At 36.2% G+C, this 17,384-nt stretch overlaps 1 protein-coding gene across 1 annotated transcript in view; it reads left to right on the forward strand.

Moving 5' to 3' along the window:
- LOC124183754 (5-hydroxytryptamine receptor 1) overlaps positions 1–17,384 on the forward strand; it is a 41,691-nt gene that overhangs the window by 1,937 nt on the left and 22,370 nt on the right. The window contains exons 2-4 of the mRNA XM_046572700.1: positions 6,473–6,652; positions 11,559–11,653; positions 15,295–15,447. Of these exons, the coding sequence (XP_046428656.1) occupies positions 6,473–6,652; positions 11,559–11,653; positions 15,295–15,447 (428 nt within the window). The remainder of the gene's footprint in view (positions 1–6,472; positions 6,653–11,558; positions 11,654–15,294; positions 15,448–17,384) is intronic.

Genomic DNA, 17,384 nt, shown 5'->3' on the forward strand with positions numbered 1-17,384 from the left:
ACTGTGAATATTACGGAAGCTTGACTAATTATCGTGCACGATATAGTTCATTTAGTTATTTGGGATTACAGTGTCATCAAAGTGAGCAAATTTAATGGCATGATAGACGTTGATAATTTTCTTTTTTAATAATGTTTTTTTTTTTTCTCAATCTATTCAGCCTTATCCACAATCGACACAAGTGGTCGGAAGATCTTTCAATAATTATCCCCATCAAATTTTACTCAGTGTTACTCCTTGACATACTTTGGAATAATCTTACTTCAGCCTTTCGCTGACTTTTCGAATCGTGTAAGAAAAATCATGGTGTTTACGTGCAAGAATCTTCCGAATGAATTGCCTTTTCGTTGAAGAAAGGAATTTGAGACCGGATTATGATTGGATGAGTGAAAAAATTGAAATGATAAACGGTGTGATGTGTAACATTGTTCGCCCCAAACAATGGCCGACTATACTTATACAATAGTTCCATAAATATTTTAAAGATAGTTAAATGTCGCTTCGAAAACTCAAGTATCAATACCTGTTTCTATACCGTCAGAGATAAAAGCTTTTCGCGTTTGATCGAGACGATTCTTGCTTGCGATAAAATTATGATCTTGAAAGTTTCAACGAGTTCGTATCATTAAAGAGAGAGGGAAGAGAAAATTTCATGATACGACAACTGCGTTTATCTATTTTATCGTTCCTTATCAATTAAGCTCTGACATTTCTGACCTCAGCTCTTGATGTGAGATAGAAAAGACCGGAAACTTTCATAGTCTTAATCGGTTCTAAGCTTTTCTCAAGACTTTATTTAAACAGGATACTTGAATTGACCCTACTTGTAAGTTTGTTCGAGTATTATAAGTCGAATCCGAAACGTGAATACTATTTCATTACAGAAGAATTTTGTTGGGTAGGTTAAGTCGATGAAAAAAAGGCCAGACAGATGAATGGGCTAAATTCAGAAAAACCGAATTATATAATTCACAATGACATGAGTGCACGTTGAAATTTCAGTAAAAAAAAAACATGGCCTTTGTTACATTCAGCCATATTTTTAAGGCGAGATATACGATGCCCCCGTTAGGAATTCGAAAAGGACGTCTTCTCCGTTCACATTGTTATAATTCATTTCTCTCTCTCTCTCTCTCCTTTCCACCCCGTCGTCTTTCTTTCATCTTCCTCCTTTAAGCCACACTAGCTACATGCATCCGTTCAATTGTCCCGCTGTCCCTTCGCCTGCGTTTCTCTATTTCCTCCCCTAGATCTGTTTGGGGCTTATTTCTCTTCTGCCTTCCTTGTGGCAGAATTTGATCCAATCATTTCATATGTATTTTTGTCGCGAGGCTCTCACCTTTCTCACTGTTTTATACGATACAACATTTTTTGGTACTCTATCAAGGAGCCTCGGTATTTCAATTTCTCTCCGTCCAATTCTTTACCTATACAGTGTGTTTTTGAGTAAGCTCCGCAGTACGTTGTACCACTTAAATAAACGTTTGTCACTTACAATTAGAGAAGTTTTTGAACGAATCCAATTTTAATATTACAGTATGATATAAAAACTGCAGTTGGGAAATGAAACGTATTAAATTATTCAAAAATATGCGTAACTTAGTAAGTAATTTTGAAAAGTTAACCCAAACAAGTATCACGGTTTGACAAATGTTAATTTTTACTCTTAGCTTAGCTGGTTATTATTGATTGAAAAAATTTTTAGGCACCTTGGACAATTGGATAACAACAATTCTGTAGAGTTAATTTAATAAAACTTGTTCCACCTGCAAGTTCGAATCTGAAAGGTGAAAATTTTATTAGCTTGTTGATTTTGTACACTTTTAGGTTCAGCCTAATTAGCTGATTAGCTAATTTTTGCCGGCTAACTATTTTGACCGGCTAATTGTTTTAGCCAGCTAACTTTCAGCTAATTAACCCAGGTAATTATCTCGACAGCCTAACTCGTATAGCACTACTTTTTATAAACTTTACACGTCAGAGCTCGTAAAATAATATTCATAGTGGTTTCCTTTTCAATTTTTGGAAAATGAGTCGTGTCGAGTCTTGAGTCGTCATTTTATCTTCGTTTCAATCAATAAAGCGACATACCGTCCCGTATTTTTTCTCTCACGACTTTTTTCATCCTGATATCGGATTATTCAGCCACATGCTACATTACAAAAATTACCGTTGGAGCTTCTGCTCTACTTAGCATAGCAGCATTCATTCCCTCCTCAACTTTTTTCCATCGTATCGACGACAAGCATTATTGTACGAATTTTGTAATATAAGTACATACATGTAACTTTATTTGCCATAGGATTTCACGCAGATTTACACTTTTCGAAACGAGGTTAAATATTCCTCTGTTATTTTATGCGCCAATATTCACTCTACCATGCTGACCAAATACATATACCCCTTTTTTATCAAAACATAGCAGTGACGGAACTGATACGACATAAATGTATTCAGGAGCTCTTGTGGTAACTCTAATAAAAGGGATTCGAAGTATCAACAATTTGATGAAATGATGACGAACCACAAAATTCTTTGAAAACCATTGGGATTCCCAAAAACCAGAATCCAATGAACATTCCCAAAACTCCATGGAATCATTATTGGAATCACCGATAATAATGATTCTTAAAATGTGATAGAAATATCCCAAGGCACTATTATAAACTTTCCTGAACGCCATATAAAAAGTAGCCAACACTTCGCGTGGTGGAACTTCCGTGGAAATCTCTCAGAAAAATTCTTTGAACCCCAACGAATTCCTGAGACTTCCGCGCACGCTTTGAGCTTCTTCTTTCTCTCAGAGTCACGATACTTAATCGACTCAAAGGGAAGTGTATAAAAAGGTTGCGCACGACAATGATATTTCTATCAAGGCACACAGAATCGAACATCGGGAGACTCGGGCCGGTTGAACTAACAATATCGCAAAATTCTCTCCTCGTGTAGCAATTGTTATAGCCAAGTAGGACGCTCCGAATTAACGATCTAATATGCGTACACAATTGGTTACTGCCCTATTTTCCCAGCCCACAAACCGAACCTGAACGATGGCCTCGATTTTCCGGGTGATCGTGCATCTATTTTCTATACACATTAGAAAACAATACATATTACCTGACACTCCAGCTTCGAGACTGGAGTTCGTAACAGTATCGATTGAAAGAAAAAATATCAACATTTTTATAATTATAAGTCATATTTTCTATACATCCGGACATTTATTAACAATTTGCGGTCAAATGCCGGAATTTACTGTTTTAAATGGATCAGTGTTTAACCTCTGTTCATTCAGCGATTGAACATTTTATATTCTAAATTTAAATCGCAAATACAAGGGGATTAATGATTTTTGAAATAAATTCAAACCGCGCGTTGGAAATGAATCGACCGTGAATAATATATGCCCGTGAAAGAATCTCAAATTGTATTACCTAATTTCATACGGGTTGAAAAAATAAAGAATAGACGACGGAGCCCGTAATGTCGTTTTAAAGCAATGACATTCGTTCTCGATGCCATTTTCTCTCCCATCAATGCATAAAAATGTATGACTTGGACGTCGAATTCAATCCCACGAGAAGTATTACATTAAGAAAAGGTTATTTTTCGTCCGTCATTCCTGCATGACCAAAAGTATAGATTCAAAGTCTAATTAGATTTTGTCGGTGAAACAGTGACTTTTAGAATTTCGTGGAAGAAACTTTACAGTGAATTCGAACTGTCGACGAGCTGGCAAAATTAGAATACGACATATTTAACGTAGGAATTCTTTGCAATGCTAATGAACGGAAAGAAACCACGAATGAAATGAAAAGTGAGATTCAGGCTCCATTTCAACTCGTACATTAATTTAAACTTTTACATTAATAATTTATAAACGATGCAGATCACCCGTTAAGAAGTTTTCCTGCTTTCAACTTTGTTCCGAAAGGACAAAGAACAGTTTCAAACACTTAAGTGTCTGTGCCTTTTAGTTGGCTTATTGCACAATTTTCGAATAAATGGATAAATTCACCAAAGGGTGTAAGCGTCGGTCGGAAATTTTTTTTACAATTCACCTTCCACTTATTAAACTTTCAAGCACGTACCTTCGTCTGAAAAAGTTATGGATAAGGGATTTTCCGGCAAAAATTTTTCGCTCAAAACGCTATCGTCAATCATTATTCATTGCGAAATTTGATTATTCAATTATTTCAGTAAGATCCGTGATAGTTGAAGCCGTAGAAGTTCGGTCGATTGAACAATTTATGTTTCTTGAATCAATTATGTCGCTTCAAATCGGATGATAGATAAATTAAAAAGTATCCGACCATTCGTCGCAAGTTCGAGAGAGTTATTGAAGAAAATTACATTTTCCTAACACTACATGAGAGCAAAAATGCCATAAATTTCACAAAATTGCGCATCCGCCTTACATGGAATCGCAGATATTAAATTCTGAGAAGATTGATGATACACAAAATTCGGTGCAATCACTACCTTGATAGTTAGAAGTTAACAATCTGTTGGAGTATCACGATATTATGGAGTGTTATTATAACAAACTGTCGTAGACTAAACAATTTTTCAATATCTTATTACTTCAATGATTTTTTCCCTGTGGTTGAAAATTACATGGCGTCTAACAACACGATAATACCTGAAAATCCTTAAATGCCATGAAATTTAAAAAGTTAAATTTAAAAAGTTATGAAATCTCATGAAATTTTACTAATGAATTAGTTGATTAGTAACTCAGATTTCAGCAATTTATAGAATATTGATACTCATTTACATTTTTATCAATTTTAAGTCTTTGGTACAGATAGATCGATTTGAAGAAAATGGGATTTTTTCTCTTCCCACGTACGCAGCATATTATTATATTTATTGTGTTAATTTCTAAGGTGATGTGAAAGTAAAAAAATCGAGATGTTCATGTCAAGTTTCTTGCTACACTTTAAATATTTGTAAAATCGCGTTTAAAAATTTTATAATTTAGTTGCGGATTGTCAAAAAGTTCATGAAAAAGTTCTTATTTTGTTCCTGAAAAAACCTTGAATGTCATAATTTCTTGATCGCCAAAAAAAGTTTTTATTGTTGTAATTATCTTTACTGAATTGTTCTTTGTCGGAATTTACAAAGATTTTTAATTTATAATACTTTGTTTCGGACATTCTCCCTTTTTCGATATGATACCGAAAACGTCCAGTAAAGAATGAATTATACATTGTACGAATTTCGTTATAACTCTGTAACAATGATCGTAACTTTTCAGTTTCGACCATTGTTCGTCGTTTGAGTTTCGTATTCAGAGTTTATACCGTTACGTTCGGAATCTTTGAATTCACCCTAATTTGGCCTCGTCTGGCCTTTTCAAACTTCCATCAAACTAAACCTTAATTTTACTTGACGCAACAAACTTGCTTCTCTGTTCGTCCAGCCGCAAAATTTTCATTTCTCATGGTTAGCAGGACATTGTAATTAAGTAGGTAGCGTTAGGCTATCGAATATTAACGTTGTTGGAAATAGAGAAAGATTTGGGACACTGCGATTTTTTATTACAGCTACGTCAAATTTGTTTTTTTACTGTCCCGCATTTTTGAATCTAGTAAAGCGTTCGCATTAGTCTATTGTCTTAGCAACGCAAAATTACCGCAATAGTTACAAGAAAATATAGTACCAGTGACCATAATTTAAGAAAAAAGCAGTGACACCTACTATAATTTATACATATCATAATAAGGTAGAAAATAAAAGTAGTTGAAGACTGTATAATATCCGGATTTGAAAATTTCTTTTGTAAAGAGATAGTTGAACGTAAATGCATCGTCTTGAGGATACGAGAGACCGTGGCTGAACATTGGACGAAGTAATCGTGTTATTCGACAATCGTGTGTCGTTTTGCGTAAAGCAGCTTCGACTCCGTCAATATAATCCGAAATCCAATATTTTTTCCGTTTCTCTGAAGCAATAAACATGCAGCAAGACCCCATGAACCCAATATAACGGCCAGTCATCCAAAAGACGAATACAGTTTTTAAAAAAGTATCTGTTTTATTTATCAGATAAATGCAGTTCAAAGGACCGGTTTGTCTCTATTTTAAATTTCAGCAGTTTCACAGTCGATTGTATACAAGGTCACACATATTTACGTACACAGAAAACTTGTGTCAAGTATTTAATTTCCAATCCGGCACCTAAGAATTCCTTTTTTTTTTATATGTCGTTACCTTTATTCATTAATTTCTTGGATATAAAAATGGTAGTATTTGCTACTTGAATATGACTCGTACATCTAGTCAAACGTAGTTAAACTACTAATTGTACACTTCGGGCGGGTAATAAAAAAATTAACAGCTGTGTCTATTTTTCATTTTGCTTCCTTGCATCGAATAAATTTCTGAATTTTTTTATTACATCTACGATCTTGTCGATTGAAATCAGTCATCCCTTTTCTCGCTCTTACAGACATTGTTCCGTTTTTCAGGATATACCTCTTCACGTCTCGATGATCACTTACCTCCTGATTGCATGGGATCGTTTCCGGATGTTGAGCGACCCGGTAAAACCAAGAATTCCAGCATTCGTGTGCGCCTTGGGGACCTGGTTTTTTGCCGTTTGCATTGTCCTGCCTTATCCGATCTACACAACTTATCTGGATCTAGGGGTGAGCTTTATTCATTTACAAACGACGGGAGAAACGGGTTCAGAGGCATCCTTTTAGGGCCGGACTTTCGAAGAGGCTTGTGATTTACATTTGCACCATGAAGGTCTCGTCAAACAAGCCCCTGAAACTATTCGAGGCACATCTATACCTTGTCTCAACCACTTTGTCTCGAACCTTACAGTGACTACGCGAGGAATCTTAAGCATCTAAAATGACGAACGCCATTTTCAAAGATTGGAAAAAATACGGATGATCAAAATCACAAAACAATTTTTTTTTTTAGAAAATTTCGATACTCCAACAAGCAACTCAATCTGCACGAGACAAATGAAAATAAACTGGCTTTTAAGTCCACTACCAGTATAGGGATACCTTATGTTTGATGCAAGAATCTTTTTTTTTTTCTCGGAGTGTGAACTCGAAACTTCATGACAAATTTGTCCCACGAGTTTTCGTTTTACATGTCAAAACCTGGGAAGCAGCGCATGTCTTTTCGCGCAATAATAAATTTACGAAGCACTCTTCGTTAAAACACCAGGTGTTTCAGAGTAGGCACTAGAAGACAATTTTTCTGGAAACATGTTGCTTTTTGCGGTACAAGCGTAGAAAAAAGGAGATCCTCTTTGACGTTAAAGAAATGAATAAAAAAAGAATCCAAATTTGACATTGTAAAAAAATCCGATGACAGATTCAGGTCCTAAGAATTTTGTGATACGAGAGCGAAATAATAACAGAAAATTGACGTATGAAGACACGAACGTGGAATATTAGTCAGCACTAACCCTACATCAAGAGTCTCTAATTGTGAGCAAGGTTTGACTTGTGCAATTTCAACCCGCAGTTTTTATTTAAAAAGAATTTTCTCACACGAGCACTGCGCTTTACTGTAGCCGAAATTCACCACCAGTCCAGCAAACATATTTACATAAACAAAGCCATTTTCATATGCCCAACCTGTACTACCATAAGGCTATTCATTATATAACTTTTTTACCATAAGGCATTTACCTGTTTTACCATAATATCCCCACCTGTTTGACCATGAGATCATATTTGTTCACACGAATGTATCGTGTGTACGTGCAGTAGTACTGGTGGCACTCTTCATTATTTTAATGAAAGCAGCTTATTGAAATTATTCCTGAATATAAAAATTTATAATAACTTCTTTCGCACATTAGTTCTATTCTCCCAAGTATTTATTTTGCGGTATTATTTATCTTATTCTTAGTCAATGGAACCAGGATTTTTTTTTTTTGACGTTCAAATAGTAACAGTCAGCTAAGAATTTTTTGAAAACCTCGAGAATTCATAACAATTTCTAATAGTATCATTAATCTTATGTAAAAAAAATTTTGTATTTTGGTACTGACTCAGCCTTTTGATAATATGTAAGTTAGGTTGTACAAATGAACCTGTTGTGCGCAGTTGGTGAAATAAACCTGTCTATGACATAAAAACTAAACATCACTTTTATTCAATCTGGTATAATTTATTTACGTGGAGTCGCAAAAATATGGCCGCCCTCGAAAGTTCTTCGTGATAATCCACAGGAGGTTGAAATTGGCTTTTGGTATAAGCTAATATATCAAGAAAATATAAGACCAACGGTGCCTCGAACGCCGTGTTACCCATAACTTCAGGCAAATTTTACGAGTGAAAAACTTGGCTCTAATTGCCGAAAGTTTTATGGGTAAATTGATCCAGCACTTCTTAAAAACGATTCAAAAGTGGGCGAACAAAGATTATTCACTACAGACTTAACAGATTTGAACATTTCACACCCACATAATTCGAGTGTCTTGTAACTAATTCAGATCAAGCTAAAGGTCCGCGACTAACGTTCAATAAATTTGCCAAAGCTGTTACACTCTACAACCTTCTGTAACGTTCTTGGGTTTGCTTATTCTCTTTTACACTGCGAGAATAACCGAAAAGTCCAAAAGTAGGATTGAATGAATTTAATGTGGGTACGATTAGAATCTCATTTCGATGTTTATTGCGAGGCGGATTGTTTGAAAGTTGGAGATGAAGTGCATTGCACAGTTTAGAAGGTAGATGCGAAGCGACTTGGGATAAGTAAAACGAAGCATGAGTGAGTGCAGAAACCAGACAGCGGGATCAAGGTTCTGGGAATGAAAGGAGATAGTCATGTTTGCAAAGGATGCACAAGAGATTGTTTGGTCTAATTAAACGAAGAGGCGTCTAATTAACAATAATAATATTCCTCTTGTATTTTCCAATCTTATCAAATCGGTCAAAATTGATCTTCTTCTCACTTTTTTTTATCCTCATTGTCCGAGTTGTTGTTCAAGAACGAATTTGTTCAGTAAAATTCTTCGTCAAACAATTGGGAATTTTTGGAACGAGTGCTCAAAGTCGACGGGACTCTACATCTACGGAGAGTAGAAAATGAGCCGCTTCAATATATATTCCGACTAGAATCACCGAGCAATCGTCAAGCCTTGGCTTACCGTAAGCTTTCAATGCCTGGCTGGTTACGTCGAACCGCAAAAAGTTACCGGGGCCTTTTTTGAGGTGCGATGCGATACCTTCATGTGGGGTGGAAAAAAAATTGCCTCTTTCAAACTTTCCCAGCATCCTCTGCTGACATCGACACGATTACACCGATTCAGATATTGCTTCGCTGTTCTGGCTTACGTCACAGGATGAAATATCCGCGATCGCGTATAGTTGGAAAAATTTTTTACATCACGTTCCGTGAATTCGCAAATGCTAGAGACACCCTCCTGCAACCCCTAAAGCGCACTTCAACCAGTTTCTAATTAGTATAAATACGCGTAGCTATCCTCCATCTATTTTCAGATCTGTCTCTCCATTTAGGCATTCCTATTTATACCTTCTAAAAAAGAAAGACAGTGCATGCAAATATATGGAAGCCACTTCGCCAGTATCGATCAAAACTGTAGTGCACCAAAGACCAAAATATTGAAATTATGCAATTATAAATAGTCGTAGAATTCCATTTTTGAACCGTTTCTGGGACTTGCAAATTCTGGAATCTGGCAAATATTTCGCACACGGTACGAAATGCCGCATCGACTTGTCTTTTTTATATTCGAATAATACTGCGAACGATATGCTTACCCTCCAGGTTACTTACATAACTTTGTGATGAAAAATTCTTAATATATTTACAAAGATATGAAACTCCAACTGAAGTTTATTGACGCGAGAAATTTCTTCCTCTTTGCAATATATTAAGTATAAAATATGCTTCAAAGACAACTGGCGCAACGCTTTAACAAAGATAAACATTTCAAAGCATTTCGGAATGTTCCATTTCTTTTCCTGCTTCCGTAATTATAATCATATCAACTTGAGATGTAAAACGGAAATGCTGTTCGAGTTTTCATATCTTTCATAAAATAGTATAGCTTAATAATGCCGTATCTCGGTTTATTAAAGACACGCTGAAAAAAACAAAGAAAAAATTCATTTTCTTACAACTTCGTCAATACGAATGGTTTTGCAACTCATAAGTCATACTATTGTCAATAGCGTTCGATCCAATTGATGTTTCCAAAAAATATTAAATTGAATTCAGAGGTAGTGGAATAAAATTTTTGACGTGAGCCAAACTGAACCAGATACCATATCTTTTTTGTTATTCTGTTTTTCATTCAACACAGCATGGCAATTGAAGAACATTAACAAAAATATTTCTAGATTAATATTTTTTATACTCGTACGACAGAGGCTGATCCTTTTCTCAATAGCAAAAATTAAAATGAGATCAACAATCAGTTTGGTAATCTTTTGATATCTAGATCGGTTGTTCACTTCCATGCGCATGTTATCAATTACTGGCGATCAATACCATAAAGTAAATAATTCAATTGTCAGAGCCATCCTGAACATTCGTCCAAATTATTGATTTTTTTGTTTTGTTATAGCCTCTGGAATTGGGGTTTTTGAAAAAATAATTCCAACGTAATCGAATTCTGTTTTGCGCACTTTTCAAAATAAATAAAAGTAAATATTGAATATTGACTTTTGAACGTGGCTAAAAATTTCACAAAATTGGAAGAGAAAGAAAAATATACCCAGAAGATCTGAAAAATCGAGATATTTTTTCTACCATATGAAATTTATTCCAATCGCTCTGAAAAAAACAGTTTTTCACCATTAACTGTAAATTAGAAAAAACTAGGAAGTATAATCCAATATTTTACCAAGCATAAAAGAACCGAAGTCGTCCAACTTGTGATGGCGAAATATTTTTTTGCTTTCAAGCTCAAAAGAATTATCGAAATAATTTTTAAGCCTTGTTTTATGAAAATACGTTCTAAGAAATAAAAAAATAACCACTCTGTTTTTGTTAATGTCATTTCATTGTTGGGATAATAAATGTTCGAAAGAAAAAAATAAACATAAATTCGCATGTCGAAAATTGGTGGATGTAACGTCTAACAAAAATCAAGAACGATCCTTTTGATAGGTTAAAAATATGTCAAACATTATCCAAATCCAAAATGGTCAGATCGAAAGCTCGCTTATATATTCTAAACAACACATCTGAGATTAAATATAATCTTGTCCGTCTATTTTTCCGAGACTTGTATAAAATTACTGAAAAAGTGCTGTTTTTTTATGCCTTTGAAAAAAATATAAGAGCAAATTTTCAAATCAACTGCAAAGATTATTCTGTAGGTTAATAAATCAAGTTGTATCACAAGACTTGTCAATGATGCCAGACGATATGCGCAGCAAAGCAACCGTAGTTTGTGACCATTAATAAATACATACGTCGGAGATATTTGCCACAGCAATATTTCACGTGCCGCATGAGTTGGCAAAAATTGCAACTTCGAATCAGCCGAGTGAAATTCTTACAGCATCATTTATAGCAACCGGTATAATGTCCAAACATTTTTGTTCGCAGAGATACATGAAGGAGCAATTTGAGGGCGTTGGGATTTGCGCCGCCAATCTGGCTGACGACATGCAAGAGTATATGCGAGGACTCTTCATTGGGACGTAAGAAATCTCTGCGTTTTTTTCTTAGACTTTAACGACTACGTTGTTACAGCGCGGCACGTTTTTTTTTTCTAAATTAATTATCCGCAAATTGCCTGAACGCGAAACTTTCGTCGGATTATCAATTAACCAAAAATACAACCCGCGTTCTAATGGTGAAAAATTGTAAGTTACAATAAACCGATACCTTCTAAAAAAATGTATTATTTATAAAGCATATCACCTTGGCTCTGAAAAAAAATATTAGAATAACTGAATTTTCATTGAATTCACGATGCTTTGATATTCACCAATTTTTACTGTCTCTTTTCTTTCTGCTCTTGACGTATCGAGAAACGAGGTTTTGAACGAATTTCGTAGAATTAGTTCATGATCCGACATTGAACCTTTATTTCACTGATGCTAGGTTACAACCGCGCTGTTTTATCCAGCTCGCAAGCCAAATTGAAAGCGAATTTTTAATATTTACAAAAACATGAATTGGACGGATTCAGAATCAGATTCTACGAATATTGGCACGTAAATATTTTATTTCTCTTACCTTCATTTCCGACGTTCTCATCCGCTCGAGATTGGAACTCAGATCCGTGATGTACGAGGGAAGAAACGGTCGATGTCCTACAATAAAGGAATTCCTCCATTCAATTGTGCGTTGGGTGTGGGAATGTTCCAGATCGAAATCGTAAAGGACGACGGGATGGAATCTGCGGCATAACGTCCGTCAGGGGCCTAGATAGGTTAATGAAAAACGGTTGAATCAGTATGCCGGATGGTATTTTACATGATGAAATATTATAGAACATCATAAAAAACCGTTCAAGGGCACAAGAGGCGAGATTATAAACATTCGGCAATGCTTATCTTGATCCGGTTCGTGTTTTATAATACTTCACAATATCTACACAGGCCGTTTTAACACGAGACGGGAAAATAGGGAGAAAAGCATTATCCTCGGGGCGTAAAAGTAAGGTGAAAGAGTCGTTTGCTCTTATGTTACGACCAGGCGCTGACAAAGCCGTTGTCGTTTATTAATTCAGTTGGATCCCCGCGACTAGTATAAATAAACCATATATCTTGCCTCGAAAGTAATTTCCTCGCAGGGATCAACTTCATTTTATTCTGAATCGTTTTACGCAGCAAATAGAGTCACATATAAAAATCATTTAGTGGAACACACAATGAATTGAGCAAAGACACAAGTTCTGAAAGCCTCGCGGTTATGTGTGCCTACTTCCATTTATCGGACTTCGTCGAAACGATTTAAGATCTTCAGACGAAGGTTTCGAATAAATCAAGCAATCCTAAGCTTGTATGAAACTCACTCAATTCCGACCCGAGACTCGTTGCTGAATAGAACACGAAACCATCTATGCATACGATATGGAATTACGTTGAAGTGCGCAAATTTACAAACAATTGACATTAATCGTAATTCAAATAAGGTCTTAGAATTGAATATGTTAAATTTGTGGAAGGGAGAAAGGCTGGGAGAAAGAGGAGGATACTCTTATCCAACCGCTGACACCAGTTGCAAATTTTTGCTCATACGGGTTCACGGAGTGATTTCTAGGAAAATTAGCGTGAATGTACGAACTGCTGCCATTCAAAATACAGTATACGTATAATAATTGACTACTGAGAAGAATCGTATCTGTTTCATCGTGACTTAACCTTCCTGCGTAGGGATTTTACCATTTGTAATTATTTTAAAAACATTTGATCAAGTATCACGTGCAATCGATATTGGGAATGAATTTTATTGTCCCTGACGCCGTAGACAGTTTTCAATTTTACAACCACATGCTATATTTCATGGACGTAATTAAACGCGGTGAAACCCAACAGTTTTCGAATCCCCGTCCACTTTAATTTCGACTTCAAAAGAGGTTCGTAAATATTACCGGCACGAAGATCGCCACGTCAACAAGATTTAAAAATTGTAATTAAGGTTCGTGTACCTCACTCTATAAAGACCCTAATTGAGCCACTCTATTCAACAACAAATTGAAGCACATCAAGTTTTTGTACGAAACTACCATTCAAGGAATTCAAAGTATGATTTACGACTTTTTTCCTATTCAGGCAAAAGCGGCCAATTTCAGAATCAAAGATTTTCAATTTCCTAAAAGATTCCGGGAACGGTAAATAAAAGGACTATAAAAATTCGATCGAAACATAATTATAATATTCGAAACAAAAGTCAATCGCGAACAATGCTTAAGCGAAAATTCAGCAATTACCTGAGCAATCCATCAGCTTCAAGCTGTACGATTGATGTTTCGCAAGGTAAATATCCAGCCTGACTCTCCCCAGCTTCGCTTCCATTTGATTGACGATAATCCAACCAACTGAGCTTTCTCTGAAAGAAAATTTTTGAATTCAAATGGATTATCACGTACGTACATTTTGCATTTGTTTTGGAATACGGTACGTACTGTACTTTTGTAAAAATACAGATTACAAGATTGTAAACACCGAGCAACATTGCATATTGTTTGGAGAGATGACAATAGATACTGGATCGTTGACGTGGGATCAGCGAATTATTGATAGATGGCTATAGCGAGGAAGCGGGATGCTTTTAATAATTGATTGCTCGGTAAAAATTCTTTATTTGAGAGAGATACACAGGTGATGCGATTTGTATAGCGTTAAAAAAAAAGTCACAAAGTAAATCAGCGATGATGGTGAGTACAAAATATTTAACGCACTGGTAGCGTCACGATCAAATGAAAACGACAGTATAGAAAACGGACTGCATTAACGTGATAAGATTTGGACGATACTGTTTTTGCTGAAAAACCTTTAACTGCGTATTTTTTGTCGTAACTAACGTTCACTAATTCCGATGTATTTATTAATTGAACTGAATAAAGAACCAAGTCACTCTCTGAAGATGAAATGTGTTCTTCACCTTTGCCACTATTCGCGTATTTATCACAATGTTTTCTAAATCTTACGTTCTGATACATTTACAACATTAATTTAACAGGAAATATTTGTTTCTCGCCTTTTACGATTACAAACTTTGAGCTTGAACAACGTCTCAAGCCTTGAAAAATAGTCTACAACTTGCTTATCTTATAATGTTTCCAAAATCTGTGTCTGCATTGACTGAAAACTTATCAACATAACATGACACGTGTTTATCATACGAACGAATCGTTAGAAACTTTACAGCGCTAGTGATCTTTCAGAAAAATGAAACCGCAACGTTATCCCGATTCTGTCACAAATGATTGATCCGTCGCTACATTTTCAGCGAGACAGTTGTGACAGAAAAAAATCTTGTACACGCATCGATTTTGTCTCGCGCTTTCGCTTCTGGTGAAACAGGAAATGTTGTAAGAATCGACTCAAAACAGGATAAAAAAAAAATAAAATTACCCAGAGCCGTTCTGGTAATACGCAACCTCTCAAGTCTCACGGAATCTTTCATATCCTGAAGTCCAGAGAAGCTGGCGATCCTTTAAGCGAACAAGCCCCTTGCAAACGTTGACATAAATGTGCACGAGCATGAGTAGTACACGTCTTTGAAGTAAACGTTTCGTTCCGCTGAAGAAAAAACCAAACGATCAAATAAATTAGACATAAAACGGTATCAATCAGTGATTCGGACGTGTTTAAACGTGTGATTACAGATACGTCGCACCGCTGACCATCACCACCTACCTCTACGTAAAGGCTAGCAGAGAACTCCAGACGCAGGAAGGTCCCTTGGCAGTGGCCATGTACGAGGCGAGAGCCAGGGATTCGTATTCAAGGCACGGCAGTCGAGCCAGCACCGACATCACGTAAGCGTAATGAATCTCTTCTTTGCTCCAGCGGAATAGAAGATCCCGAGCCACTTGTTAGACTCCCGGCTTTTTGCGACATTTTGACCTCGGCATTGCACATCACGTTGTTACGGATGAACGGGATCCACAGCTTGATTCAAAAGTTGGGAAAAGGGAACAAGAAACGTTAAAGAAAAACACTTTGGTGATGTTATTTTCGCCGATAATAGTCAATTTTTGTGAAACAATCTCTCTGCTAGGTGATAAAAATGGTTTTAAGCACGTTCGAATGACGCAAGCTCGGACACCAATAATTTAAAACAAGGTTTTATAATCAGAAATTTTTAAATGATTAAGCTTTCATGTTTCTTATCCGATCCTCATGTTCTTCACTTCATTTTGTTCGGTATAGAGATCTTCAGAATTGGGCAAAAAATTCCCAATTAGTTTTCTTTAAAGTGGACAAAAATAGATTAGTGTAACTACTGCAGAACAGATGATTTGCCAATAATTACATTTCCGCCATATTGTCGTGTGGAATGTCTGGAATATTTTTCAAATGATTTTTAGGGATCTGGTCGGTCAACAAAATCAGCCCAAAAATATTAGAACTTCATTAACAACGCCATAGTTTCATCATTGGACACACAGTAGTGATGTTGTTCGATTCGTGTTCACTATCAACAACGCAAATAAGATTGCTGGAGACTTTTCAAACGGTTCTTCTCTCTTCCTAACTTTTCATTTCGACTATGAGTCCCATTCATTCATACAGGCAAATGCATTTTGGTACATAAGTTAGTTCTGCAATTTGGCTTGACCCAAGAGCCGACGTAGCTTCGTCTAAGCAGCAGAAGATCAGAGTTGAAAAAAAATGTAACAAGAAAGAAGGTTTGGAAAAATTGAGGAAATAATTTAGGTAGCTGGCACGGAGCGGGTTTACAACCGTTGGCTGGGCGAGCTACCCTTAAATTTCACTGCAGCGTTCTGGTACTTTATTAATAGAATTTTTGACAGTAAGTCGTAGAAATTGCCGCAATCCCCTGTGCTCGCAGGGTGGTAAATTCCCTCCTTTTCAACGTTATGACGAAAACCTCAGAATTCTAGCACAAACTTTATTACAGCGGGTGGAACGAGAAAAAAAAAAAAACTGGAACAATTTAACAAGACCCGAATGAAATCCGAACGCGTTGATCGATCTTCACGCATTTTTGTTCGCTGGGAACTAAAAGAACGAACATTTGTTGCATTCAAAATTAAAAAATGTTCTTGTTTGTGAAATGTAATTGCTACAATAGTCTAGATTAGTTTAATACGTGCTCTTTCCCGTCTCCGTACAGCCGAAATTGTCCTACGAAATGTTCGAAATCTCGAGCATTCCAAAACACGAAATAACATACCCTTGGTACATAGATACGTGGGAGTTTATGACTTGGATAATTCGGTGATATCCTGTTAATCCCAGCGTCATCCAAGAATCGCAAATGAAGAAGGGTGGCTTAGTTTATGTTAAACGAAAATGCGACAATGATTATACTTCTAATTTCTAGACAAACGTTGAAAGTCCTTTTGCACTGATCCATTCCGCGTCGTTGTTTTCTGTCAAATGCACGAAAACCGGTTTGACGAACAATGAACGTACCTTGCCTCGCAGTATGCAGTTTAACAATGCTCATCAAATGAGATTTACCTTTTGTTGGAAATCGTTGGGATCAGGAAAACGTGCCAAAGATTGTCGTCGAGTAGTCTGCATGTCGTTGTTTTGTATAGTGAAATGATATTGGAGCCTTTGGCTGTTAGTAACGGGCTTTACAGGCCTCGGAGCCATTAATGTGGACGAGGAGGAAATAAGAAGGAAGAACGTTAAAAAAGGTTACGTATTTATTGTTCAACGGGAAGACTGATGTTACATTCTGAGGGATAAAGAAGCGCAAGAAATTGAATGAAGGGAAGAT

This window comes from Neodiprion fabricii, chromosome 5 (genome assembly GCF_021155785.1).
Source record: "Neodiprion fabricii isolate iyNeoFabr1 chromosome 5, iyNeoFabr1.1, whole genome shotgun sequence".
Taxonomy (NCBI): domain Eukaryota; kingdom Metazoa; phylum Arthropoda; class Insecta; order Hymenoptera; family Diprionidae; genus Neodiprion; species Neodiprion fabricii.